The following is a 25468-nucleotide window of genomic DNA, read 5'->3' as shown; positions in this document are numbered from 1 at the left end:
AGATGTTCATGGGCATGTTATTAAAGAAGTTTATTTTGGTGACACTGAACTATAAACATATGAATAATGTTGATGACAACACCTTTCTCACTATCTTGATATCATAAACAGTGGTTTTTTTAATGCAAAAAATTGGCATAGATAATGGTAATAGTGTATAAATGGCCATAGGTAGACACCAGCTACTTTGTCAGGTGAATCAATTTTGTTCTGTGCTACTTGTTTAATAGTAATTGATAAATGACAAATGTTAAATGACTGCTTCTCCTGGAACAGTTCCAGAGACTATGTTCTTTATGGATTTCTAAGGGGAATACTTTTCCTACATGTTTACTTTATTTGGAAGCTAGATACTATTTTTGTCATTTGTAACAGTGTCTTTTGCTTATAACACATTTTTTACTCCTGAAAAGTAGTTCTTAAAAGAATGCTTTATAGATTAATGCAATATCTTAAACAAAACAAATGTGTGGACATGCAGAGAATTTGAAAATATACAAAATGTTTAGAAGCACAAAGCAATGTATATTTTTTCCTTCTGTGTGGTACAAAACCATTTTGTGTAGATGTATGTCTTGCAGCTCTTGATTTCAGATTTCTTGGACTTAGAATTTGAGTGTCCTTTGGTTTTGTGAAAATCTGTTGAAATCTGAGGCAGAGAAATTATATTTTCATGAAACGTTTTGGCCAAGATCTTCATCCGCTGTAAATCAGGATAGCTCAGTTGGAAGTTAGCATAGCTACACTGATTTACAAGGGTAGAGAGCTTCAGCCTCCTGATACAAAGGATGCTTTAATCCCACTCTTCTGTCAATGATGTGGTCGCTAAATGCAATTCTTTCTCTGCTTACAAAAGTGTCTTGATGGTACTCTGAAAATATTTTTGAAATCCTCTCTCTTTGTTGTATTTCATAATGAAGTGTCACAACCTCCTACGATAACTCAGCAATCTCCAAAAGATTACATTGTTGACCCTCGAGAGAATATTGTAATACAGTGTGAAGCCAAAGGAAAGCCACCTCCTAGGTTAGTAGCTTTTTTTTTTTTTTTTGCTTTCATTGGCCTAAGAGTATGGAAGAATTAGGAGAACATACTGTAATTTTTGTAAACTAACAAGATCAAGATTACATGTATGAATGTGCTTGCACATGCAGGAACATGCACGCATCTGTGCCTCTGTAAATTACACAGCTACCAGATAGCAGCACAGTTTTGACTCTTATCACACTTGACATTTAAATGTTTCTAGAGTCATCAAGCAATTGTAGCATTTTTTTCTGCTCAAAACTCTAATAGTAAAATAATTCTGGATTATTACAGGTAGGTAAATGCCCATGTAACACACTAGCAGGCATGTTGTACTATGAGCTGGATCATGTGCCAGGTTCAGGCATAGTCTTTAAGAACAATGGGCATTAAATAAAGTCAGGCTGACACTAATGCATTCAAATGTAATGCTTTGTAAATCATTCCATTTAATGAGGCTGATTTTGAAATACAGTTTGTCAGAAGTTATGTAGTCTGTATCAGTCTTATTGATCAGCAGCCTTGTGTATTCAATAGCCTTAAGTTTTGGTTTTGGCACAAATGGCTCAGATTCCTCTTCATTGTCCATTTTAAGATTATCTTTCAGCATCTTGAAATATTTTACAGCAACTCCTTGCAAGTTACTGAGTACCTGCACTGGAAACCTCAGTAGCCGTGATACACCGTGGCATTGTTAGTAACTGCTGCTGATTGCAGAGACTGTGAACATAAAAATGCCCTTTTCTCTGCTCCAGCAGTGTTATGCTACACCTTATTAGCAAGGTCTCTCTAAAACTGCTCATTCAGACACAGACAGAGCTTGTTAGAAGTATTTCTTCTGAATAACCAGTTTTATTTCTGTGTTACTCCTGCTGGTTGCCTTGGCATCATGGTCATTATCATACTGGGCAGCAGAATGGAGAAGATGGAGATTATGTGGGATGCTCTCACCCTTTCTAGTCTTCCATTAAGGACAGGAGTTCCACAGAGCTGCTTTGTTTGACAGCATTTTAATTTTGCTGGCCCAATACCATTTTTAAGAGTCTAGATCTTTACCTGAAGGATCAGATGATTATTGTCCACTTTGGGACAACAATATTGCTTCTGCAGATGTTTCTCTTAAACACTTTTGGTTGGAATTACCTGAGAGAAAAAGAGTGCTGCCTGTGAGACTGACATACCTGAGCCATGTGCCAAGGCTCTCTGCTGCACATCCTCATCTTCCCCATCAAACACGGCTTTTTTTCTGTGCTACAGAGGAAGTGACAGATTTTAAGTAAAGAAATTTCTAATGAGTTTTCTAAGCTAGTGCTTAGTCTTGCTTATTTTTTAAGATATGAAATTTATTTAATTTGTATCAATAGTTAGTCTGCTTAGTCCATCACTCTTGGTAACCTGCAAATGCATATTGGAACTTGAACTGCTCCAGAGCTCTGAAGTCAAAGGTGGACTTTCTCAGCCCACGGTGGGAATTGTGTGATATCAGTGTGATAACTTCTTATTGGTGAGAGCACCTGGCATAAAGGTTTGTGGATGTGCTGCTACCTATAACTAGAGCAGCAAAGACTGACTGTCACTCATCTCAAATTCAGGGGTTTGTACCACTTCTTCCACCTCTCATTTGAATCTACATTACACTTTCTTTCATTATTAATATTATTGGTAACAGAAATCCCACATTCTGAAATTTCACCTGCAAAGTTGTAGGAAAGAGGTTCACTGTTGATTCACTTTGCATGGTAGTCCTCCCAAAAACACGGCATTGCTGCAGGTCCAGTTCTTCTCTCCCCCAACACAAGGTGCAAATATCATGTCTTGCTGCAGAGGGCCAGTGCACAATTTAAGTCAGTTAGAATTTGAGCTTTTCCAGTGCCATTTTACATTTATACTTCAGGAAGCATTCTAACCAGCACAAAGGGTGTTTGTACTTAAGATTCTGAAGCTGAAATGTAACAACTACAAAACTGCCGTTCACAGTGTTTGGAGCTGTGAGTGCTCAGCACTTCATAGATGTTGGTCAAGCTCCCTGTGACTATACTTCTGACCATAAACAGGGCATAAGTAAGAAAGTGGTGTTTATGGTCTAAGTTGTAGACTGTGAATCTCTGTTTCTTTACAATTTTTTATGAGTTGTGTCAGTCTTCATTTTTAAGGACTATTTTTCAAAATATCTCTTGACTAGTATCAGTTTAAATTTACTAGGTCAAATAAAGGCTCTCAGACTATATAATTTCTATTAGAGAATTATGTTTGCATTAGAATAGTGAAAAGGACTCGGACTCGGCCTCACCACAGTCTTTAATTCACTTGCATAACTTCAAAATCGCCAAACCAATTAAGAGAAATGGTCTCCTGCTGAGGCCTGAGATGACACATTTCAGCCCTGAGCAAGTTTTTAAAGACAGGTTTATAAAGCCTTTCAACAATAGGTTTTATAATGGAAATGCTAATGCAGCTTTAGCAATATCGGTTCTTGCAGATGTTACTGCATCATTTTGAGTAGAAAGCAAATCAGTTCTTTTCCATGTATGATTAACCTCAGAAATTTTAATGTATTTTTAAAAAAATTAATTCACTTTGAAATAGCTCCTGTTAATATGTTTAGCCAAAACTTTTATCGTAAAATATTGCCAGATTTCTTAGAGTAAAATTTCTGTATTGCTTTATTAGTTAATTTAGTTTGGGAACGAGTCTTACTTATCTGCTAATGAAAACATAATATGTATTTTTGTTAATTGTTTTTTCTTCTTTTTCTTCATACATCTACAAAAAGCAGCTAAGAATAAACTTTTCTTTTTTTTTTTTTTATTGTTTTAGCTTCTCCTGGACGCGCAATGGAACTCATTTTGATATAGATAAAGATGCCCAGGTAACAATGAAACCAAATTCAGGGACTCTTGTCATAAATATTATGAATGGTGGGAAAGCAGAAGCATATGAGGGAGTTTACCAGTGTACAGCAAGGAATGAACGAGGAGCAGCCATTTCCAACAATATCGTTGTGAGGCCTTCTAGTAAGTAAAGCTCTTAATGTTCATAAAGTGTGAAACACTTTGCTTTTCTTATTTGCTTATGAACTTTTTGCCTTTTTGTTTTCCTGTCTTAAAACTTCAGTCATCCAAATGACCATGCTAGAAGTTATTGCTTATTTTCTAACAATCAGATATAATACTGTATTACAGGTTCTCTCAAATATGGGGTTTTTTTACAAAAAAAAATTATATTTAAAATTTAATTTTTAATTTAATTTTTTTCCTGATACATCAGGATAACCTTATAATATATAACCATACAACTGAGTTGTATGTATGACAATACTGCTAGAATAAAATATTTACATCTGTAAGGCTTTAAGGATAATTTGTTGACATTGATGGCATAATTGATAACCACGATTTTTATTGTTTGTGAAGTCTGTACTCCATAGTTTTTGTAATAGCTTTAAAGCATAACAGATGTGAACTAAAAAGAAGATATTTTTTTTTATTATAGGGAGATTGTTTCTACAGCTTTTTATGAGCTTTGTCTCAGTTTAGTTTTCAAGCTTCTCAGCTTCATATGTACTGTTCTCACATCTTAATTAAAGACTGCATGTATAATACTGCTTCAGGAATGTCTACCCCTTTTTCTATTTTAGCACATCACCTTTTTTTCAGTATAGTTAAAAATTTGCAAGATACTGCAATAAAACCTTTAGTGAGTAGACAAAATAATTTGAATCAGTTGATTATACTTTCAATAAATCATGGATGTACTTTTCTTCCAAGAAAACAAAAAAGAACAAAAATAAAAGCTTTAGCAAACATGAAAGGACTTAACATTCTGATGGATGTACTTCTTTCATTTCTCTGGAGTACTCTGTGCATTTTCCCTTTAAATTTTTGACTTTTTGCCAATCCAAAGTTTGCGTGTGTGTCCGAATCCCTTTCTGCAGGATCGCCTTTGTGGACGAAAGAAAAGCTGGAACCAAATCATGTTCGCGAAGGTGATTCCCTAGTGCTGCACTGCAGACCTCCTGTTGGCTTGCCACCACCTATCATATTTTGGATGGATAATGGTGAGTTTGTTTTTTATGCAGTTGACTTTTTGCAGTTTTTCTACGTAGTAGATCGTTGCTTACCAAAACCACAGATGGTGAAGTTTCCCTCTAAGTTCAAATTCAGTGAATTTCCATTTCTGTAGAACAGAGGAAACAAGCAGACATACAGCCCAAAAGCATGAAGCCAAAAGCAGCTGGAGATCTTGATGTAAGTTGTAGATTAACCCACTGGGGAAGAATGGGTAGACAAGGGATCTCATCAGGAAGCTTAGAAATGTCTGTACATGTACCAAGGCACGAACAAGTGTAATTGAATGAATGTGGAGTCTGCAGATCATAATAATAGAGTGTGTCAATTATATTTAACGTAAATGTGTGCTTTCTTTCCCTCAGCTTTTCAAAGGCTGCCCCAAAGTGAAAGAGTTTCCCAAGGTCTAAATGGAGATCTTTATTTTTCTAATGTACAACCAGAGGACACCCGGGAGGACTATATCTGCTACGCAAGATTTAATCACACACAAACTATACAGCAGAAACAACCCATATCTGTAAAAGTCTTTTCAAGTAGGTATTGCATCACCAAATTACATACTTACACAGTATTTATCCAGAGTTCTCAAGTTACATGTTAAAGTTAAGTAGTGTTATGCTAGGAAATTTTTTCATTTCAATTTTAAAAAAGAAATTACATTACTGTATGAACTTGAAAAGTAATCTCCAGTTTTCTTGATAGATAATTTATTTTAAAAGATACAATTTTTCACTTTATAAGGCTTTGTGTTTTGAAAAAATGTTTAAGATTTGATATTTACAGTGTAAAAATAACAGTTTTCAAATGTTTTTCCAGTGCAAGAATATGAAGTTATTATGATTATTGTAACTATTGAAGCAAATTAATCAATCACTTGATTAACTCACCGTGGTCATGTCATCACCTTTTGATTCCCAGAACTTTTATTTATCCCTTTTTTATGCTTTCTTCATGATATTCTGTTTATTTCAGTGGATTCATTGAATGACACTATAGCTGCTAATTTGAGTGACACTGATATTTTTGGTGGTGAGTTACACTGGTCCCCACTGATACTCCTTGTTTTACAGTAGCATTTAGTTAACTAACTTCACCTCCATGGCTACTTAATCTTTTGCTCCTTTTTCAGTTTCTAATAAAGGTATCAAGTAGTGCTGGTGATAATACATACTTTACAAAGGGACTGCACAGTGTGATCCTTTCAAATATTTAATTTTTCAATAATCTTGTAACATATAACTCATAGAAAATATAAACACTTATAATAAAAGACTGCTTTCACACTGGCGCAGATTTTAAAAACTGCTTCTATACTGTGTGGATTTTTTTAATGTATTTTTCTCCCAATTTACCTAGTAGTTTGATTATGTTCATTATCACTAGGACTATTCAATGTCATGTGCTGCATAATAAATAACAACAATTAAGCACCTAACAGATCCACTTCACATTTAATAACTGACTGAATGTACCAATAAATTCATAGTGGTAGGATAAGTTTTGTTTGTTTGGTGTTTAAGCTGGTCTTTCCATTAATCTATGTTGAATGGTCTTTTGTATGTTCTGAATTAAATCCTCCTGAACAGATGTATGTGTGTTTAGCAAGGCTGACTGTGGAGCACCACTGATTCTAGACTCTCCACTTGATTTTGAGTGACATAGAAAGTACTTGATATTTATTCTATTTTTTGTCTTTCTCTTTGTGAAATGGGGCTTTGTGCATGTTAAACCATAACTTACATTATCCAATAAAACATGGGCACAGAATATATTACTTCTCTACATAAAAATTGCATGTTATTCAGGAGGGACAAACAAGACGTAAGTACCCGAACACGAAGCGATGTGTTAGGTACAATTAGTGAGGAGAACACTGTTGGGCTGGCTCCCAGCTCAGAACGACCCTGGGAAATTGTTCTGAGCACTCACAGTCTGGCCAGGTGAGTCTGCAGCCCCTGGGTAGGTGAGCTGCTGCTGTGACTGTCAGCTGCGTTCTTGACTCTGGGCTGCTCTGTTCTCCCACAGCTTTGAGTTGATTGTGTACACGTTATTAAGAAATTCGCAGCACATACTGGATTAAAATGAAGTGTTGTATTCATGCTAATGGTTCAGTAAATCATGTACCCTAACAAGCTTCGAGTTTATTATGTTTCTAATCCCAATTTTTAAAAAACAAAATTATTTATTGTAATGGTTCAGACTCTTACAGCATTTCAGAGCCATTTAATTCTATATATTAATATTGTTACAAGAGAACATTAGACTACTCACAGAAAACACTATAATTACAGAAAACTCTTATTCTAAATTCCATGAAGACATAGGAAATACCATATTCTTCAAAAGCCAACAGAGTGTAATATCAGAAACAAATCTTATGTTTATTGCTGCCTGTTTACTGTGCTTATTACTTACAGGTTAATCAAGGTTCTATATTGCAAGCCTGGGGAACAGCTTAAGTTGAAGTTAAATATATAGTAAGAGGAAAATACCGGGATTAATTTCTGAAACAATGCCTCACATGGTCTAGAAAATATTAAAACATATTCCGAAGCAGATTGTACCTTCCACTCCCTTGGTTTATATTTCTGATTAAAAATAACTTTGCTTTATTTTTATTTTGATGGAAGCCCAGGAATTTTCAGTAATACTCAGTCTTGCACTGTGCCTCACACCGGTGGCCTTACTCTCCATTATAATTCTGTTGAACGAAACAGCAGCTATTTAGGATTAAGACTGCACAGTTGCCTATGTAAAGGCTTTGTATCAATTGTTCCTGTCTTTTAATAATAACATTTCTCTTCTATGTGTTCAACATTGTGGCATTTAACAGATATGTTATGTCTGTCAAAAAACTAATGTGTTCAGCTTTGTAGTTGTGCTGCACAATGATTTTTAATCAAATGGCCAATGTGGAGCAAAATCTCTGTTCAAAGTGTGAAAATGGATGTATGCACTTATTGGTATCAGAAAAAAATTTAGAAATTAATTGTTTTACTACTTCTTGTTCCAGCAAAGCCAGTTACAGAAAGGCAGCCAGTTCTTCTAACACCAACAGGTAGCACAAGTACCAAAGTGGAGCTCAGAGGAAATGTGCTTTTGTTGGAGTGCATCGCAGCAGGATTGTGAGTAACTTTTGAGACATTTTTTTTTTTCTAAATAGAAATACAGAAACAGAGGGAAACATTTCAGACATGCTTAAAAACGTGACTGCTGTATAAGCTTATGTGTTTCAAAGAAGCAGAAGTGTAAAATGGAAAGAGGTTTTTTAAGGAACTCCATCATTTACTTGGGCATCAGCAGACTTTGAAACTGGCTATGAATGTGTATGGCCTCTGCCTTCTCTTATCCCCAAACCATATGCACAGGATATAGATTGAGCCATTGTTTGTAAAGGACACAGACAAGAAATGCTATAGACTAATCTCAGACATATATCCACAGATTTGCAGTCAGGAATAAAGCTTCTGTTGTTTTCCTAAGTTTACAGTCATTAGGTTCTCAAATTATATAAAAATAGATAAGAATTTGCTGTTCTAATCCAGGAAAACTGCTTATATGTGGTAATAATTGCTTAGTAGTGCTAGGTGGGAATTGTTAGAACAAATCTTCAGGTCCTTACATCTAATTTCTCATTGTAATTGAGCTTAATTGGTACTTGTTTCTTCAGTGCAGTGCAAGTTTGCTTTTGCTGGTTATTGTGCAAAAAGAAAATTACTAAGAGCAATTTAACTTCATGAGTTAGGTTGACCTTTAAGTCAGTTTCGTTCTCAGGAAGAAATCTGAGAATAGATTGGTTATAGAATAGAAGCAGTGCCTATTTCAAGGACTGTAAACATGTTTGCAGTGCACAAAGGCAGGGTGCTCTCAGGTAGCCGTGAGGAATGCCAAGCATTGCAAATCATGCACCACAGCACCACACACATGCATTTATTTGCATGAGCTCCACAGGGCGTGCTCAGCACAGCTTGATCTGAGCCTCAGTGCAGTATTTCTCTCTCAGCTGTGCTCAGGTGCCTGCCCCAGCAGCACCAGCAAAATCACCCCTGTGAGTGGAATTAGCACCAGCCCAGGTAGTCTGCATCTGAAATACAGTTATATGCCTTTTGACAACCCTGCAATAAAAGTATTAGATGATCCAAATTCCAGTAAAATGGCTGGATAAAACCTGTAGGAAAAAAATAGACTGTAATATATGGCTTTGTGTCTTTAGCTGTCATGTAATTAAAAAACCGAGTAATCAGTGAGGGAATACTTGTCTACAAAGGGCCAGATGCAGATTTGATTTGAAACAACTATTCCCAATCACTGACATCATAATTAAAAGTCCTCTTTTCTAGGTGTCTGTGATATAAAATATGTGATATAAGACTGCTAAGGGAATATTTGCTTAGAGCCATTACTATTTGAGGGAGCACATTCTATTCAGTAAGCAACAAATTGCAATTTCTTGTAATTTTCAAAGTATATCTCCACGTGTTTTAACAACTTCAACTTCTGTGGACAACATGGGGCATAGCCAAGATTTAAACTCAGTGCAGTGACAAGAAGTTATACTTGGCTAAATACTGACAATTTTTCTTGATTTCGCACAAGAAATGTTTATGTCTCCTTACAGGTCTTTTGTGAAGTGTGTGATGTTCATGAAGTATTAGGATATTGCTCACACAAAGGAAAATTGTAAACTTGTCATTTTATGGAAGCTACCTTTACAAGCACCATAAGAATCAATTTGATAGTAGAAGCTTGTCTTCATTTATTAACCATCAGATTTTTAGGTTAATCAGCAGACAAATGTATTCTGTAATTATTAATCCTATGAACAGATGGCCATTGACAATGTTAGTGAGACTTGTCATTTCCCAGAAACAAATGCTGGCATATTTTCATATTTGTTGGATGTGGCCCAGAATCTGGGTAGAGGCTTTTAAAATAATTATTTATAAAACATATATAAAAGTATTAACATTCTGAACTCTTACCTCCCTTTTCTTCAGTCCTTAAATTTGATGTGTGCTTTTACTTCTCCAGACCCACACCAGTAATCCGCTGGATCAAGGAGGGTGGGGAACTGCCAGCCAACAGAACATTTTTTGAAAACTTTAAGAAAACTCTCAAGATTATAGATGTTTCAGAAGCTGACTCTGGGAACTACAAATGTATAGCAAGAAATGCATTAGGTTCAGTTCATCATGTGATTTCAGTAACTGTGAAAGGTAATACTAAAATTATCCTTAATGGAATGTTATCAAGGGCCCAGAATGCAGGAGGGAAGCAGGCTTTCTAGGATGAACTATAGCTAAAAGGATGAAGGATAATGGTTAAAAATCACCCTGAGGAAACATTCAACTGTCTGAATTCTAACACTGGAAGAGCTTTACTATCTATAATAGCTTTTCATCTTTTAATGTTACTTTGTAAAGCATCAGGCTAAACTGATATTTTACTGTAATAGTTGTAAGATAATGCCTTAGTTTGCACAAGTACTACATTTATTTTAGATCCTTTGATTATCTGTCATTAGATTGCTTCTTTCTATTGCTTCTGTGTCGTCTTCCATATCCCTCTTCATCATTTCATGCTCATTTTCTCCATTTTTCTTCATTCTAATAGCCCAGATAATTTCTTTCCTCTATTTTACTGTTGTCTTACAGTCTTATGATTTTCTTGCTTTTTCTCTTTTACTGTTATTTCTGTTCCTATCTTCTTCATGTTTTTTACCCAAGATGATGCCTTATAGTTCTAAAAACATTTACAACATGTTTGTCTAAATAGGAATTTTAAGTATGCTGTGAATACCATGAAACAAAAAACTGTAATGACAGTTAATTAGTCATTGAAATAATCAGCTGTATTGCTTAGTTTGCATGCTAAATAGTCACTTATTTTGTTGTAGATCAGCATCTTTTTATGATCACATTTAGCTTCCATTCTAAGAACAGAAGTTTAATTTTCTGTTTGCATCTGTCCATCAATCCAAAATCTGAAAATTAATTGCAAGATGTGATAATATATGCTGTTTGTGGTTATTTATTGTACAAAAGGATGGAGAAACATGTGAATATCTTTTAGTAAGGACAGTGTTTCACCCATTTTGATCTCTGGGTTTTTATCTGTCTCAGGTACACATCTGGCCCCACTGCAATCAGCCATTGAATTGAGTGAGACCAAGGATTTTGCCACTTTAAAATTTCACCCTTGATATGAAATATTTTTTTGTAATCAAACCTAAATTAATTCCTTACAGACTAACTACTAAGAGCATGGATATCTCTGAAATTAATCAGAAGACCACTGTAGTTTCTGCTAATGCCATACACAGATAAATATTGTTTTCTTTAGAAAAGGCAAATTAGATTCAAAGCAGGCAACCCTAAATAGAAGAAAGATCCTCTTGTTGTTTTTCTCAGAATTTGAATGCAGTGGGTGACCAGGGGATCAGTTTGGCCAATGTATGATCCATCACTGAATTGAGTATCACACACACACACATATACATATATGTGTATATATATATATATATATATATATATATATATATACACACACACACACATATATGTACATATACAGGAACAGTATAGCTGTGAGTCTATATCTACACATAGCTTGTTTGAATTATCTTCTGATTACCATGCCTGAGCCTTATGGTTTTCTGTACATAATTTTGGAAAATAATTGCTGTCTTTCTTTTCTTAAACCCAGCTGCTCCATACTGGATCACAGCACCCAGAAACTTGGTTTTGTCTCCTGGAGAAGATGGAACATTGATCTGCAGAGCTAATGGCAACCCAAAGCCTAGTATAAGCTGGTTAGCAAATGGTGTTCCCATAGCAAGTAAGATTCTTAATTACCTTACAGGAACATGAGTAACAAAATATTAGGAGTCTCAGGGTGGTTTTTTGTCAAATAGATGTGAAGAGCCTCTATTTGTGTTGTTTTTTTCCTGACAGGTAATGCTAAATCATAAAAGATGTGATGAAATACTGTGGTTCATAAAAGCTGAACAACAAAATGTGCCTCTAACGCATTTGAGAGAACTGAAATGTGTAATCATGCTCCTGGTTCTTCTGTCTGGCATTCTGCTGGTAGTACCTTTGTGGCTATTGGATGGTGCCTCTCACAGGGCCATTGCTGGGATGTCACTGTTACCCTGTGTTTCTGTGGCAGTCACATCTGCTAGGTGTCTCCTTTGCTGCCTCACTGCATCTCTAATGCTGCCTAGGAACCCTAAATGTGACATAAAAAGTGAACTTCCCACATGTGTGGACATACAGAGCACTTGTAGGATTTTCAGGATTTGCAGCTTAGTGTATGCTTGAGCCTTCCAGGCTTCATCTCTAAGAAGCTGCAGCAGCAAAACTGTCTGAAAGTGTCAGCAGCTACCTGGCAAACAGTTTGTGCCAAGTCGGTGTCAAAGAAAAGGAACCCCTGAGGCAGTGGAACAGCTGTTTCTGTGTGCAGGGCAAGAAAAGCAGCCCTGAACTGGTGATTGAGCCACTTAATTGCTGCAGTGTTAGGACTGGCAATGCTGTATGACAGACACAGGGTAGCTGCTATATATAGGATAACTTGCCTTGGAAAGAACTTTCTGGAGGACACTGCGGTGTGTTGTCAGCTGGGTTTGCACTGAGCATACCCTGTACTCGAAAGTCACACTTGGTTTTTCTACCTTTATCCTTCCCCTTTCTCAAAACAATAATAAAAAACCAGTCTCACCTGTTGGCTCCTGAGAGATAAGGTACTCTGAAATACTGGTCTGTTTAAAGTATGACAGTGTCCCTTATGTCACTTTCAGAAGATTAGGAGTTGTTCAAGTCTCTTCATGAAGTAAAATTCACCCGGTTTGGGACATGGAAAAGGATTGTCTAGGGTCAGAATCTAGGTAATAGCAAGAAGTAAACAAGAACCCTCATTAGATATATTTGAACTATTTGGTATACAAAAGAGATTAAACTTATTTGTAGGGGCAAATGCAACTTTGGGAGGCAAAATATGGCTATATATGGAAACAAATAGAAATATTTAGCAAATAACCTGTTTAAGGAATCCTAATTAAATGGAAGGTGAGATCTACAGCCTGAGACTTAAATTGAGAAGTTTCCATTGGTAAATAAGTTATATAAACTGACATTAATCACCTCATCAAACAATGGTAAGACAGGAAAACAGGAAAACATCAGTGTAATTTTGTATATTATATATTTAAAAATAAATATATCATAATGCATTTGTTATCCTCAAAGTTTGGTGCCTGTCTTTCACTTTCCATTCTGGGTTTTTGGTGGTCTCTTTGTTGTTTTCTGTATACTCACCATTCGCTTTTTGTGTATTTGTTTAGAGGGGATTTTTATCCTGCAGTTCTTGTAGTTTAACTATTATTTCAGGCCTCCTGACTAGTAAGATCTTTTTCATCTGGCTATAAGAGTCAGCTTTGCCTTGCTCTTCTTCCTTATCAAATCTGTAGGACGAGCTGTTCAAACAACCGACAAGTACATTTTCCAGAAAAGCAGTGATGGGTTCTGCTTTATTTCACAGTAACAGTAAAACATTAAGAAACAGAGTTTCCAGAAGCAGCTGCAGGATGCCATGAAATTTCCTAAGTACAAGGAAGCATATATTGGACTGCCCTTGAGGAATTGGTACACAAAGTCTTGTGGAGGGTATTCAGTAAAGATTAAAAGACTTTAATTAAATTACCCTCTCAAATACAGTAGGGGAAAAAAAGAACACAGGAAATAAGTAAAGCTCAGCCTTATATTAAAGGTCACTTTCACTGCTGAGAAAAGCTGAAGTCTTATCCACATTAAATATTTAAGTGCAAGCTCATTGGATGCTCTGGTACACTGCATCTGTCAGGGCATCTATGAGAGGCATCATGATCACAGAAAGTGCAGTTCTTAAGATTCTTGTGATTTTTTATTATTCTGAGTTATCAAAAGCTGTTCTGGAAATTACCAAGTACAGTGTGCCTTTTTGTTCACTTGTTACTAAATTATGGAATTGAGCCCCTCATCTTCCAACTGAATGATTAGGAAATCACTGTAAAAGGAAACTAAAGCAGCTGTTTCTGCTTCAGGGCAGTGCTGAGAGAGCTACACCCATGGCAGGATTTCAAAGAAAAAGAGCTACATTTGAATTTCAAAGCCCTGCTGTCATCATATATCCCACAATGTGCCTCTTGTGGCCTAGTAATCTGTTTGCAATACTTTAATTTTCTGTTGGAAAGCACAACTGGGAGATACTTAATTCTTCCGGTTTTGTTTTTCCATAATAGAGTCAGACAAGGAAGGAGGAATGTTGAAGAAAGAACCATTCGTCCGTATCTCAGTCAAAGGCTGAGGTTTAAATATCTATAGGGAAAAGGCAAAAAACAAAAAAAAAAGGATAAAAATGTAGTGTGTGTTAGCAACTGTAAAATAAAATTGTAATGGTGTGAATTTTGTTCAATATTCCAATAATCTGAATAAAAAAATATTTTTTACGTCAGATTCTAGGATTCCTGAAATATTTTAATTAGTTTTCTTCAACAGTCATGCTGAAAACCAGCATTTAAAAAAAAACCCCTGCTTTAGACGTGTTGGAATGATAAGGACCTAACCTAACCTCCTAATGTTTACTCACAGGAGTATGATGAACTTATGTGCCCAGTCCTGCTAAGGTCAATTAGAATTACTTTGGCAAGTAGCAATTGAATGTTCAGGCCATGACTCTGTGTTGCCTCGTGCTTCAATTAACATTCAAGATCTGCATTATTTATATCACTGCATAAGCCATTGTGTCTTACTGCTTAGATATTCAGCATGGTTTTACAAAAGGGAAGCCGTGCATAAAGTGTCTCAACTTTTAAGAAAGTAACAACCCAGACTAATTGGGAAGGGGAAACGCTTTCATAATTGGACTTCAGAAAGGCATTGCAAATACTGTACAAGAGACTGGTTTTTTTGGTCCAGTGGTTTATAGTTCATGGTGAGCTATTAAATATCAGATACAGACACTTAGATTTATACAAAGTAGTGCAAAGGCACTGTTTATCTTCTTTCAACACATTGTTCTCTTCTTATATTACATTCCATGTTGAATCTTTAGGTTTGAGTTAGTCTCCATTAGTACTCACACTGAATTTAAGGGAGGAACATTAGACCTTAGATTTCTTTCATGAAAGGCCTTGATAATCCCTGGCTGAGAGATTCATCATCCATCATTTTCTCTGAGAGTAAAAACCAGAAGCTGTTCACTGCAGCCATGGGAGCATGGGGAGAAATTTGCTGACCCTAATGCCCCCATTATTTCAGTCTTGGAGAGAAGACTGCATGGGAAGATGTTTATCCACTGCTTCTGCTTTTGTTGTGTTGAAACTTTGCATCTGGCCTAGGAACTTCAGCAGATGAAAAACCTTTGATTATCAGGTTTTTTTCAATTCTGCACAAAATAGTCAAGGATGGTTATAGTTAGTGCCGGTAATGCTGTGCCTTTGGAGACAACAGAACTGTCAGAATCAGAAACTCAGCAAGAAAAGGATTTCACTGATCACAGGAAAATAACATGCTGAGCAGCAAGCTAGATTGGTAAGAAAAGGAAAATTATATTCTTTACTGTTTCAGTTATCCATGTTTTTTTTATACAGATTTTTCCCCTTCCAGTTTTAAGCGTAACAGTATGTTTGAACGACTTCTGTTCAGAGAGAACATGTCATTCTGTCTTTTTTTTCAAGAAAAAAAAGTAATAATGGTGCCATTGTGGTTATTTGAGCATACTAGCAAAAGTAATTGCTTAGGCTGTCAAAAGTTTATGAAACAGATGGAAGTATGCAATCAAATGAACAGAAGTTATTCACAGTGCTGATCTCTAACTACAAGAAGAATATTTGATGGAGGCCCTGCCTTCTCTGTTTAGGAATATGCTGAACGTGGCTAGAGTCAAGAAGCTGTATCATTGTACAATGTGATGAAAAAATCACGTGAAACCAGGTCTTTGTTCAGAAACGACCAAAACACATTGATAAGCTGAGATTCCATGTTATTGGGAGCAGATGTTTGCTGTTAGATGGTACATGTTCACCTGTCTTGTTACAGCAGCAGAACTCCTATAGCAAATCCTTATAATTCATTATCCTATTTGTACAAGCTCATTTTAACTATTATATAGGTTTTTCCTATTTTGCCTATCAGTGCCAAATTCAGATTTGTCTAATGTGTCAAAAGCATTTTCTCCTTCTCATGCCACTATCGTGTAACGTGACCAGAATATTCATACATACAAACAAGCAGTGCTTGACTGGCCCTGCCATCACTCCTTTTCCCCAGAAAAGAATTTTAAAAGATTATTTTTTTAGTGGTAGATTGGTGTATGGAATGGGTTGAAGTACTGCATGCTATTTTTCCTCAGGTTCTACTAGCAAGACTGACCTTCAGGAATCCCAGGTCCCAAAGACCAGGAGAAAAGACTAGAATGAGATGTACCCTTGGTGGAAAAGGATTAGGTCAGGAGCAAACTGAACCTACCTAAGTGTGTGGCCCCTGATGGGAGGCAGCCACAAGTGCTGACTGAGGTGGCATATGTCATTGCAAGAACAGTCTCAATCTTTGCTTGATCATGGTAACTGGGAGAAGTGCCTAAAGATGGAGAGAAAGCAAATGCTACTCCTGTCTTCAACGAGCCAGAAGGAGAAACCAGGGAACTACAATCGCCTTTATCCCTGTGAGGGTGATGGAGCAGCTAATTCTGCAAACCATTTCAAGGCACATTAAGGACAAGAAAACTTTCAGGAGCAGTTTTCATGGCTTCACCAAGGGGTGACCAATTTCATACATTTCTATGATCAAATGACTGGCCAGATAGAGGAGGGCAAGAGGAGTGGATAATGTCTGCCTGGACTGCAGTGAGGCCTTTGACACTGTCTCCCATTAGATCCTCATGGACAAGCTGTTGGTGTAGAGGCTGGATAAACAGCAGACAGGTGGATAGAAAAATGGCTGAATGGCCAAACCCAGAGAGGGTGATCAGTGGAACAAATTCCTGCACCTGGGGAGGAGTACCCTTAGTGCCAGTACCTGCTGTGGGCCATGCAGATGGATAGTGCCTTAGCAGAACAGGACTTGAGCATCCTGGTGGATGCCAAGTTGACCATGAGCCAGCAATGTCAGAGGCTAGCAGTATCCTGGGCTACATGAGACAAAAGTGTAGCCAGCAGGTAGAGGAAAGTGATCCTTCCCCCATCTGGACACAGTTCTGGATAACTGGATCCGAGTAGCCCTGCTTGAGCAGGGGGTTTGACCAGATGACCTCCAAAAGTCCCTTCCAAGCTCAATGTTTCTGTGTCTGTGAGTGCAGCAGCGCGTGCTTCAGCCCATTAAGGAAGCTGTATTCACCAGACAGTTAAATAGATGTCTGTCTTAACAGGAGCTTTTGAATCAGTGCCCTTCAGCATCCCATTGGCTAGACCAATTAACAGAAAGCACCAGCTAACCTGACACTTCTGCCTTCTTTTCTCTTGGGACCCCAGCTTGAAGCCCTTTTCAGAGAACAGGCACCTCCTTTCCTTCAGATAGCTCTAAGGGGTTATCTCCTTTTTTCCTTCAGTACAGCAGAGGGAAGGGAAGACGCTGCCCCTCTCTTTCTATAGTAATTTAGTGGTTAGATCATTCTTTTCGATGCAGTTCCTTCAGCCATAGAAGATTGAATTAATGGCCTCCATCTCTTAGGAGGGGCCTGCCATCATCCTGTGAGGGATTATGTGTTGGAGTGTGTGTCAGGGGGGCAGTCTGTGTGCCCATTAGTGACCCACCTGGGTGCAGAAAGGGCTGCAGGCTTCAGAGGGAGCGGGCAGAGGGAAGCCCAGAGCCCAGGGCTGGAACAGCCGTGCTTGGAGCGGCTGTGGGCAGCTCTCCTTGCTCGTGGGAGAGCAGTTGTGCCTGTCTTCTGCTGACTGTGATTTGTATGCAGAAACAGACTGCTTCCCGCAGCTGACTGCCCTGCCTGCTGCGCTGCTCACCTGCTCCGGCTATTTTCAGCCCGTGAATCTTTTAATGAAAATGGCATTTACGTAGAAAAGGAGGCAATGTGAAACATGGAACACAATAGGAAGGAAAGCAAAAGAGAGAAAAATATGTGCCAGCAATCCAGAAGTCCAGAGAATAAGCATTTAAAATCTCAGTAGTACCTTTTTCTTCCTTCCCAAAATTTTTGAATTTGTGATGTTGATTTGAACTCAGAGTGATGGAAGATGAGAAAAAACAGAAATGGAAATCTATTCTTGAGGCAGCTGTTTGGAAATTGAGGTATTTACATGAAAAATGGCCTTAGATTTCATCCAAGCTGGAAATACCCTTAAGCAGAAGCACAGACCTGTGATCCCCATCATCTGGTTTCTTTTGTAGAGAATTCAGTAATACATACTTTAATAAAATGCAGGAGAAATGTCTCCATTTTCTTTACAAATGAGAACTAAGGCATTGTCTGAATCAAAAGGTTCCTGTCACAGAAAATGGATGTTAATTTACTTGATTGATTTTTTTTATGAATTCAGAAAATAATTTCCTTTTATGAGAATGTGTTCCACAAATATTCTTTTTCAAGATTCAATAAGGGTGTCAATTTTGATGATGCAGCCAAACTACGATGCATTTATGTCTGTATAAATACATCTGTTTTTCATATTAATAGATCAGTAATTTTACCATTAATTTTCATTATTATTAATACTTGTGTTTTTTAATACAATAATAATATATCTGGTCTTATTTAGTATGTTCATAAAATATTAAATTATATATTGTGCATTTTTATGCAGTGTGGTGTTACAAGCTGTTTTTTCTTCATTATACTTCTTTATTGCCATCCAGTTGTATCAGAACTGACAGCTATTACTCTTCTTCAGTATTTTCTTCCAGTTTTATTTTCAGTTATGTCTTGGGTGCTTCTGAGGTGCAGAAGCTGTTTGACAGCTCAGGCCACTCCAGAGCAGTTGAGGAAATGGCATTGTATGATTCTTACATAAGGGAAAGAGTGCCACCTACTGAAGTACTAACTCTGCTCTTGATTGTTTCTTGACTTGGTTAGAAGGAATGCTTATTCTTTACTCAGAGATAATTTTCAATTGAGTATGGCTAATTTTATATTTGGAAAATTATTTATGGTATAACAATCAATTTGAAACTTTAAAGACACAGAGGACTATGTCATTGTATCAGCATTTTCTTTTGACGTTCAGAAATTTCTGTAATTTTCTAGGTATTGACTGTATTTGCCCAAATCTCATAATATTGGTATTTTTCCTCTGTATTCTGTGCAAAATACAATCTCAGCTTCACTCCCTTAGAAAACAAACAAAAAAGCCTCTCGAAAAATGGGAATTCTACCATCCTGAGTAGAATGAGAAGAACCTGTAGAATGAGAAGAACTTTTTAAACTGTTTTAAATTCACATTTTTACTAGTGATCAGTCACCCAGGAAAAAAAACAACCTTAAAGGGTATATTGGTTTTTCAGATTCTTCCTTCTTTTCAGAAGTATGAAACTCACAATCCAATAGCAGTTTAGGAAAGGCAATAACTCTTTTTCTTTACACCAACAGTTGCCCCAGAAGATCCTAGCAGGAAGGTGGATGGTGACACCATCATTTTCTCACACGTGCAAGAAAGGTCAAGTGCTGTGTATCAGTGCAATGCTTCTAATGAATATGGATACTTGCTAGCAAATGCATTTGTGAATGTTCTGGGTAAGAAAAAGACTTCATATTTTTGTTTTCTTGGGTATTCTGTTGTCTCCTGCTAACACGCAGACTCTCTGCTTAAGCCTTGCTTGAGGTCTTCATTGGGAATTGATTTATTTCCTGGCCCCTGCAAAGAGCAAGGGTATACATAGCTATTTTTTTACAATATTTCTGAATTTCACTTTCACTGTTCCAAAGTGAGAAGGTTAGATGAGAAAGCTGGGAAAAATTGGAAGAAATTTTATCTCTCTTTTGTTTGCGTTTTTTTTTTTTTTGTTTCTGTAAGTCAATCAAACAGAAGCCCGACAAAGAAGGCAGGAATTAGTGTTGCTTAAGTTAGTACATTTCAATACCATTTCATGGAGTCTGGATGTTTTGGATTAGTGGAATGGATGATCTCCAAGTTACTGCTGCAAGGGGACATGATTATGCATTTGTCTCTAAGGCTTCCCTGGCATGTGTTTCTGATTACAATATGTTGTGGCCCCTCTAATTCTTTTCACTGAATTTAAAAAAGCTAGTAGCAAAATCCTAGGCAGAATGGCCTCTAGTGACTCTCTTGCAGGAGCTGGCAGACGTGTTGATTGACACTGTTGTTTAAAAGAAAAAGAATGTAGGTGTTACACCAAAAAAGCATCCTGGCTTCTTTCTGCCTGCCGGTGTATTTGGAATTAGATAGTTCAGTCTGTACCCAGGAGATTATCTTCTTGAAGTATATACTGATTTACATTTTCCAATTGAAATAATTGCCTTTGGTGCCCACCACTATTACTTGTAAATAGGCACGAAACAGTTGTTTTTCACAAGATAATTTCCCTGCATTAACTTTTCCTCAGGCTAGTACCAGTAGAATGTATTTGAGCCCAGACTGAGACCCAAAATCATCCCAGGGAAAAATGTTTCTATGTAATTCTTTAGGCTATTCTTGATGTCTTTTTTGTATTTGTATTTATACTGTTTATGTATTTGCTATTTGTAACTTTGTAATTACATGCAGATCTCTTTGTCTTTTCAGCTGAGCCACCAAGAATTCTAACTCCTGCTAATAAACTCTATCAAGTCATTGCAGACAGCCCTGCATTGCTAGACTGTGCTTATTTTGGGTCACCTAAGCCTGAAATTGAATGGTAAGCTCCAGCTGTGCTTATGGTACAGAAGATGAGCCAGTTGTATCTGTAGAAACAAACACCTGAAGCTTTAAAACTCTTCTAAATCTATTTACAGTTTCAAAATAAGGTTTTTTTTAAATATCAGTTGTTTACAATTTGCTAATACAATATTGCATATACTTAATGAACCAGCAGTAAAGTTACACCACAGGGTCAAGTTTAAATTTCTTTGAGTGCTTCTGTCCTAAGTTTGTATTTTATTGACAATAAAACCATTCAGAATTTAACTGTGATTCTGGCTAATGATATTACTCCTTGTACAAAGGTTTAAGGGAGTGAAAGGCAGCATTTTGCGTGGAAATGAGTACGTTTTCCATGACAATGGAACCTTGGAGATTCCAGTGGCTCAGAAGAATAATGCTGGTACATACACATGTGTAGCAAGGAATGAATTAGGAAAGATACAAAATGAGGTGCAGTTGGAAATTAAAGGTGAGAAATTAGTCGTTCTTTCATCACTGATTTTCAGAATTTTACAGAATTTCAGACTTTCGGGATATCTAATTTTAATTTTAAATTTCAGATCCAACGATGATCATTAAACAGCCAGAATACAAAGTGATTCAGAGATATGGCCAGGTTTCTTTTGAGTGTATAATAAAACATGATTCTACCTTACTACCAACAGTTACATGGTTGAAGGACAATGATGAACTGCCAGATGATGAAAGGTAAGGACCACATAGTTTTCCTTTACTTTTAATTTTCTAGGTCCTTTTGTCTGCTCTTTTTCCTGATCTTTGAAAAGAGCATATTGACCCTATTGACATATTTTCCAAAGACTGATAAACATCATGGCTATCCAATATTTGGTGACTAAAGGACCTACCTAGTGTGATGAAAATACCAAGATAGAATTAAAAATAAAGTGAGATGTAAACATTTATACAAACTCTGCACACTGGCCTTATAGATTAAGTGTAAGGTAAAGATAATTGACTTGAGAAGCGAAACAGATAACATAAAACTATTGTGGTCTGGATCACAAATATTTAAAATTTGTTTGAATATATTTGAATAGAAAAGCACATTAGAATAAAAATCACTGTGGGAAGATGGTCAAGAGCAATGAAGAAAAAAAAAAACCATGATATTGTCCCATAGCTTAACTTGGATAAACATAGCTGTTTAGGTATGTACAAGTATATGGGATTTGATAATGTTTTATGCAAGTTTCTTATAACAGTGCCAGTTATTGAAAAATCAGTGGCTGAATTTATTGTATTTACAGGTTTCTAGTTGGTAAAGACAACTTGACCATTATGAATGTAACTGATAAAGATGATGGAACATACACTTGCATAGTTAATACTACTCTGGACAGTGTTTCAGCAAGTGCTGTGCTTACTGTTGTTGGTAAGAATGCTCTCAAACTTCTACTGTTAAGTATGAAAGCAGCATTAGATTTAAAGTGAAAAGCACAAAGTTTTGGTTTTTAGGACAGGATAACAGAAATGCCACCTAAGTGTCAATGTGTTTCAGTTTTTAAAAAATGTAGTCTCACCTTACAGTTTGCATTTGAATCAGCTGCTTACAAGATGACTGAGTAGCTACAGGGCAGATTTGTGCTGTAGAGCTTTTTATTTTGACCATATCTGAGCTACTGCAGGAAATGAAATTTTGCAGAGTATTTGAACATAACCATGGTAGAGTCACAGAATGGCCAAGGTTGGAAGGTACCTTTAAGGTCATTTAGTTCTAACCCCCCTGCCTTGGGCAGAGACACCTCCCACACAGCCTGCCTGGGCAACCTGTTCTGTGCCTCACTATAAAAAATATCTTCCTAATTATGTAACATAAACCCACTCTGCTTTAGCTGAAGCCAATCCCCCTTGTCTTACCACTACACGCCCCTGTGAAAAGTCCCTCTCCAGCTCTCTGGGAGCCTGTGTAGGTGCTGGGGCTGCTCTAAGGTGTCCCAGAGCCTTCTCTTCTTCGGGCTGAACAGCCCCAGTTCTCTCAGCCTGTCTTCAGAGGAGAGGTGCTCCAGCTCTGTGGGCAGCTTGATGGCTCTCCTCTGGACTCCTTCCAACAGGAACATGTCTTTGTTGTGCTGGGAGAGTGTTTCTCAGGAATCTCTTCAACAACTAAATTATGCTTCATAAAGGCTGAGCAGACTTCTAAATTATGCTTCATAAAGGCTGAGCAGACTTGGCTGTATGACTTCTGATGGATTGTATTTTTAGCTTAGTTCTCTGTTAAGTTTTATGATCGCAGATCCTTGTCAAATATATTACTTTTCTCCAATTTGTAAGAAAGTTTTAAGATTATTTCCTGAATGATTCTTACATGAGTTCAGTCTGAGACTCAGAGCAAGTATGTTTGTGTTTTAAAATTCTGCTGTGATTTTAAGCCTATCCAAGAATGACCTAAGTCAAAAAGCTAGCACTCATTTTGGAATTTTTATAAGATTGCTTACTTTATTTATTTTCTTGATTTGTCCTTATTTTTAAAATGAATAAAGTATTCAAGAATGCTTTTTTAGTTCTTCAGTGAAAAATTATAATGTGTTTTTGTAAATTAACCGTTTAATCTAAATAAGTTAACTTTTCTTTGTCTCTAATTACTATATTCTTTAACTACCTACAGTATTCTGTTTCTTTGGCTACTAACTGATTAAATCCTTTATATTAATGTTCTTTTCAGCTGCTCCCCCAACACCAGCTATCATTTACGGTAAACTAAAACAAAGTTCTCTTTCTACATCATCAGGCAGATATATTGCTCATTTGCCTGTTGCAATTTCTTCTTGCCTTTTTTTTTTCCCCTTTTCCTCTGTGTGTGTGTGTCTGTGTGGTTTCATCCCATTTTACCAACTGCTGCATTACTGTTGCACAGAACTTTGGAATGTTACAGTGCAGGCTGCTTTATATTTAGGGAATAAGTGATTTTCAGAGATAATTTTAATTAAGATGGGGTATATGATGGCCATGTTTTTCTCATAGACCACACTGTAATACAAGTTAGCTCTATAGTAAATGAAATATCTAAAATGTAAATCCAATTCTTTGGTGGAAGGTAATTCACTATTAAAGACTTTGCACCAACCAAATTATGATGGTTTTGCAGCCTTTTAGTCCTGCTCTATTTTCTTTTATAGTTTATCTTAATTTTACTCCACTCATAAGATGAATATGCTCATATTGACCAGTTTGACTTATAATTGATGAAATCACCAAAATTTTAAAATTTAAGTTAAAACTTAAAAATCTGTTAATCAGGCATAGTCTTATATTTGATTGTATAGAGCCTTAAATAGTAGTATGTTTTCTGAATTTGGGGGTTCAAGTGCAATATAATAAGCTAAAACACTTATAAGTGAAAGGGGTTTAAGCACTTTTATGTAAATCCTATGAGTGAAAATGCTTATGTATTCTTACATGAACCTACTTATTAGTTGTGATTTTTGTGTAATAAATCATATAATAAATTACCTTCATGAATTTGGAACAGATAATTACATCTCTATATATTATAAGGATTTATAATAACAGTTTGCATGGTATTTCTGAGTCTTTTTAAAAGAACAACAAAAAATAATTTAGTAACTTGCAATTAGTTTCTGTTTGAAGTATACTTGTTTTGAATTCACATAAAAATATTTGTAATGGTTCTAGAAAAGCTTCTTTGATATGAATGTTTCTTTATTTTCCATGCTGTATGAGGTATGTCTGTTGCAATAGATAACCACTCATAATCGTTCAAAGATAAAGAGGCATTTCATAATTCCTTGCATCTCATCATATTTTCATATCACAGTGCACTCAGACATAGATAAAAATAATTACCAATTCTTGTCAAGGAATAGAAGTTTCCAGGTTACATCAGTTCTCCATTTTTGTCTGTTTTGTAATAATTGCATGCTATTAGTCTTTAAGTCATGTTTACATAAGTAAGTAGAGCTGCCCTGCTGTATCTGTGGTATTCTTTGATTGGAATGTAAGGATTTTTTGCAAATATTAAAGTACATATTCTGATTTGGTTACTTACTTTGTGTTCATTTGATTTACAGCTCGGCCAAATCCACCCTTTGACTTGGAGTTGACAGGTCAGCTAGAAAGAAGCATTGATCTCTCATGGTTACCAGGGGATGAAAACAACAGTCCCATTACAAGTATGTTTGTTTGCATCTACTACACTACATTGACAGTTTTGTTCTAATTGTTCCCAAATTCCAAAAATTTCTGGAATAAATGTTGTGTACAGCATGGGGAAATGGAAATTAGTTCTCTACAGTCACCATTTATTTACATAACATTCCCTTAATAACTGCTGTACAGCCAAGCAGGAAGACCAGAAGAGCTGGGCTTTTTTATTCAAAATCCTGTGCTAGATAATATAGAAGTTATATATATTGATATGAGGTCTGTCTGACAAGGTCCAATTTTATGAATATGTAGAGAGCAGTCTTGTTCATTGCTTGTATGCTTCTGGAGGAGAGAGCTACTAACATCTTGCATTAACTCTTTTGTGGTTCTATGAATTTGAAAT

General features: G+C 36.5%; 1 protein-coding gene across 39 annotated transcripts in view; it reads left to right on the top strand.

Moving 5' to 3' along the window:
* Positions 1 to 25468, top strand: part of NRCAM (neuronal cell adhesion molecule) — a 146526-nt gene that overhangs the window by 81366 nt on the left and 39692 nt on the right. For 19 of the 39 annotated variants that reach the window (XM_058022607.1, XM_058022606.1, XM_058022603.1 and 16 more), the window contains 15 exons: positions 921 to 1026; positions 3844 to 4040; positions 4961 to 5083; positions 5459 to 5629; positions 6069 to 6125; positions 8110 to 8221; positions 10128 to 10312; positions 11802 to 11933; positions 19671 to 19814; positions 20824 to 20935; positions 21243 to 21409; positions 21501 to 21648; positions 22209 to 22333; positions 23624 to 23653; positions 24990 to 25091. In XM_058022607.1, the coding sequence (XP_057878590.1) occupies positions 921 to 1026; positions 3844 to 4040; positions 4961 to 5083; positions 5459 to 5629; positions 6069 to 6125; positions 8110 to 8221; positions 10128 to 10312; positions 11802 to 11933; positions 19671 to 19814; positions 20824 to 20935; positions 21243 to 21409; positions 21501 to 21648; positions 22209 to 22333; positions 23624 to 23653; positions 24990 to 25091 (1911 nt within the window). The remainder of the gene's footprint in view (positions 1 to 920; positions 1027 to 3843; positions 4041 to 4960; positions 5084 to 5458; positions 5630 to 6068; positions 6126 to 8109; positions 8222 to 10127; positions 10313 to 11801; positions 11934 to 19670; positions 19815 to 20823; positions 20936 to 21242; positions 21410 to 21500; positions 21649 to 22208; positions 22334 to 23623; positions 23654 to 24989; positions 25092 to 25468) is intronic. The other 20 variants (XM_058022611.1, XM_058022610.1, XM_058022617.1 and 17 more) reach the window with 3 other exon arrangements.

Source organism: Melospiza georgiana, chromosome 4, assembly GCF_028018845.1.
Source record: "Melospiza georgiana isolate bMelGeo1 chromosome 4, bMelGeo1.pri, whole genome shotgun sequence".
NCBI lineage: Eukaryota > Metazoa > Chordata > Aves > Passeriformes > Passerellidae > Melospiza > Melospiza georgiana.
The sequence above is the reverse complement of the archived record's forward strand: the minus strand, read 5'-3'. Positions and strand labels throughout refer to the sequence as shown.